Genomic DNA, 4,268 nt, shown 5'->3' on the forward strand with positions numbered 1-4,268 from the left:
AGGAATCCAGCAAAATGGGGGTGGTAGATGAGCTCTATGTGTTTTTTTTTCTTTTCTCTTTCTCTTTTTCTCTCCTTCCTTGTCTTTCTTTCAATTTCCTGGTGGCAAAAGCCTTTATCCAAATGAAATGTTGCACGCTTCCATAGAAAGTCCTTCTATTCCTCCTCCTGCAGCCCCCGCCTCCTTTGCCCCCGCAAAGCATCAATCCCCATGAAAACCAGTTGAAATGCCTAGGCTAGATGCTATGATTATAGCAAACGCTAGCATGCCACAGTTCTAAAATGATGAGGAGCAAAAGAATGCTCTTCTTGGGAAGGCTTGATAAGGTTCCAGGCTTAGAGAGCATCCAGATGAGAGACACCATAAGCAAAGGCTGCCTCTGAAGCTGGACTCTGAATCCACTGCAATTATTTGACTTAACTTACTTATAATTGCCTGTCCTTACATAATCTTCACTGTCTGCAGTACAGTAATTGTTAGCTGACTCGCTATCTTGCTGATGCAAAGATGCACCGTGATGGAGAACCTAGAATTTTGCACGGCCCTGAATTTTCAAGGCTGTAGCTAACAAAACGCCTACCCCCGGGCTAGGATTTGCTGTGGGGAAACCAAGAGCTGGAGGCCACCTGCTTCTGTGTCCCCCACGGGGAGACACCCGCTGGATGCACGATGACTGGTTTATTTTCCGTTCAGACGTTCTCTTCTAGACTATAGTTATGTGAAACAAGTGCAACAGCATCTGAAACTGTTGCCAGGGCAACCTGACAAAAGACTTCACCATCAGCTACTGTATATGTAATTCGTAAAAGGCAGCTGGCTCACAGAGAAAGGAAAGAGAAGGGAATAGGTTGTGACTTTTGATCTTGGAAAGTAAAGTTGGAAGAATATTTTCTGGTTAAATCAATTTACGTAGAAAGTTGGGACTCATACAATAAAAATTCAGAAAAGTCAGGAATGGAATGTTAAGACGAACCTTAAACTTTTTTAGTGTGATATCTGCAAAATAGTTGCATATCAGGGCTTTTAACATCAAGGTGCCTAAAGATATGGAGCTGAAAGTATGCCCTGAAGAGGAGGGAATAGTGGAGAGGGCAAGCAATTGAAGAAAGCAACCAGAATATTCAAGTGCGTATAGACACACAGTGAATGAAGCTGGGAGGTTTTGACACATCTGCTAGCTCTTCTCTCTCACAGCCGTAACCTCTCAGGATAGCAAGCCCTGCCCTGAGACTGGCATAACCGGCATTGTAGAGTTGGGACAAATTTAATCTGCTCATGATATCAACGAAAAGACTAAGACTCATTAAAGATAACCCACTAGAGGTCACCCAACTAGGTAAGAGCAGAACCAAGCCAGAAGCCCTGTGTCCTGCTTCCTCATGATCTTTCCATTAACTAGTGCCTATGTTTTGCGGACATCAGTTTATTCTATCTTTGATAGAGGCATAACCCGGACCAGCTTTCAAAGCATGCCCCACTGAGTCAGGGGCCGAGCTGTGAGAGTGCCAGGCACCCACTGCCCTTAAAGGAATATCTCCCTTTGCATCTATTTTTATATCTCTTGGGGCCTCACTTATAATTATGTAAGGGGAAAATCTATTTTATAAAAAGTTCAAAGATCATCAGTCTAAAGATAAATAAATTAGATAGTGGTAATGGTTGCACAACCTTGTCCATACACTAGAACCCCTGAATCACATGCTTTAATATGATAAATTTTATTTTATTTATTATATTTTATATAAAGTATAACATGTAAATCATATATTTATATTTAAGTTAAAAAACTTAAAATATCTTCATTTACACAAAAGGGGCCACTAAGACAGGCACCGAGTTGTACTTAGGGTCAGAATCCAAATAGGAGTATATCCTAACAACGCTGACTCAGAGATCCGCCCCCCTCCACTCTCCAGAACCCCTTGGGTGGCTCCTTACTGAGTTGGTGCCGAGGATCTGCAGGTTGGGCTTCTCTGACTCCAGCAGCTTGGCCACCATCTTGAGGAAACTCTCCACAAAGAGGTTGATGCTCTGGCAGTGGCAGGCCATGAGCAGCTGGTCCAGCGCCTCCATGGCGATGCACACGTACCTGGGGAAAGCAGCAGTATGGCTGTCAGTCAGCTTCATGGCCGTCAGTTAGCTTCACACCCATTCTGCCCACGCTGCATGCCTGGGGCAACGTAGAGTGCGTGAAGTGACCTCCTGGGCAGCATCCGGGTAATGAGGCTCTTCTATAAGTTGTCCATACCTAGATGTCATCCTAACAGAGCCCACCCCAGCCCAGCAATGAGAATCAGAACTAGAAGAGCTGAAAGACCAACTCGCCCAGTATCCCGTTTTACAGCTAAAGAACATGAGGACAGATGAGGCGTACCCGTTCATGAGTGAATACACGCAGAAAGAATCGATGTCCAGAAGAGCAAATTCCGATCCCAAATCCAGTGAGATCAGAGCATTACTTGCTCCAAGTCAAGATGTGTTTGTTGAACGCCCACTGAGGAAAAGCTCTGTCCTACTCAGTGCAGGGGGTGGAAGGATGAAGAAGGCCTTCAAGTTAAGGAGCCTAGAGTCTTACGGATGAGATAAAAACACAGATATCTCTCCTAAGGGGAAAATAAGAAATGCTACACGAACATCACGCATGACGATCTATGAGCGTTCCCAAGAAAGAGACAGACGGCTCTGGGGGGAGGAAGTGAAGAACTTTACGAAGAATCTGAGATGGGCCTGAGGACCAGCCAATGCAACGATTAATAAACATAAATTTGCAAGTTTTGTACTTAAAGACCTCAGAAGTTCTATGATGAAGTACTACACAAATAATCTGGTTGACAGGATTACCATGTTTGTGTGACACCTTACCTAGGGAGCATTTTTACCTCATGGAGGAAAAGACAGACATAGAATTAAAATTCTCCTCTCCTTATGAAGAAGATGCTCTGTCAGTTTAAGTCCCTAACTACTTAATGCTTTTAAAGCCTAAAACCTAAGTGACTACCTTCAGAACTAGGAAGACACAATATCCAACGGTCAATAGCATACTAGTTGAGTCAGCTCATTCCATTTCTTGACAAATAAAAAGCTCTTTACATTTCAAGCAAATCCTAATAATTTTATCCTTTACTTACAATTCTACTTATAGGAGCAGTAAGAAAGAGGGCTGACCTTCTCCTACCTGCCAGCCCTTTACCCACTTGAAAACAACAATCTCATTTTTCTTGTTCTTCTATTCTCCATGCTAAAAATACCCAATCCTTCCCAAACCAGGCTTTGTAGGACAACCCCCAAGTATCTTGGTGGTCATTGTCTTCTTCGATGTCTCTCTTAAATCCCAAGAAAAATGCCAAAAATCATGTTCCTACTGAGCATTAGGTGTGCATGTCTAAGCTCACCCCAATATTTGTTCCATAATGGTGACAGAACAAGCATATGCTCAGGTAAGGTCCATCATGAAAGATACAGCCCTCACTTACAAAGCGTTTGCATTCTAAAGAAAATAAGAAAGACGTTCATAAAAAAAGGCTAGCTTTTAACTTCCACTGAGAAAGCTGCTGCCAAGCTGTCAAAAATTATTCTGGTTTAAACCTTTATCATTTTCTTTAAGGAGTGAGGTTTCTGAGGCAGAATGCTAGATGTTTCCCCTGGAATCTCTCCACCCCCCGCCTGTCTAGTAATTTAGAGTTTTAGCCGAGCTCGTGGCTCTGAGTAGGAACATTTCCCAGTCTCTCTTGCTGCCAGGTGAGACCACATGACTAAAACGTTGCCATTAAGATGAGGGGAAGTGAGGTGAGCAGCGTCGGCATCGCTGGCTTAAAAGGCAGGATTTTCCTCCTGCCCTCTCTTCCCTCTTCCTGCCAACTGCGAAGTGAAAACCATTGGAGACCCAGAGATGAAAGTCCCTGGATGGCCTTGTGGCACAGAGCCACTGTATTTTTGAGTCTCTTTGTACTCTAAATAACACAAGTATTTGTTAGTCAGGTTTAGGAGTGCTTTAGAAAACTCACGGTGCAAATAAAAGTGAGTCCTGAGCAACCCAAAGCAAGTCAAGTGATGGACCTCATAGGAAAGAGAAGTAAGTGTTGAAATGGTTCCATCCTGCTGGAGGGAGGTCATCGCAAAGCTTCATGCACTCGGAGTGTGATTTTTTTGTGTGCCTGTTAGGGGTGGCGAGCCTCCTACTTGTAGAACAAAACCATGTGGAATAGAAAAGTACTTCCGTAAACAAAGAAAATGCAGAGGAGGTAAAGCAAGCAGAGAATCCACAAACA

The 4,268-nt window shown here is 43.5% G+C and overlaps 1 protein-coding gene across 1 annotated transcript in view; it reads right to left on the reverse strand.

The window, feature by feature from the left end:
• EFR3B (EFR3 homolog B) overlaps positions 1-4,268 on the reverse strand; it is a 79,722-nt gene that overhangs the window by 38,610 nt on the left and 36,844 nt on the right. The window contains exon 4 of the mRNA XM_011356619.2: positions 1,939-2,089. Within this exon, the coding sequence (XP_011354921.1) occupies positions 1,939-2,089 (151 nt within the window). The remainder of the gene's footprint in view (positions 1-1,938; positions 2,090-4,268) is intronic.

Source organism: Pteropus vampyrus, unplaced genomic scaffold (genome assembly GCF_000151845.1).
Source record: "Pteropus vampyrus isolate Shadow unplaced genomic scaffold, Pvam_2.0 Scaffold28, whole genome shotgun sequence".
NCBI lineage: Eukaryota > Metazoa > Chordata > Mammalia > Chiroptera > Pteropodidae > Pteropus > Pteropus vampyrus.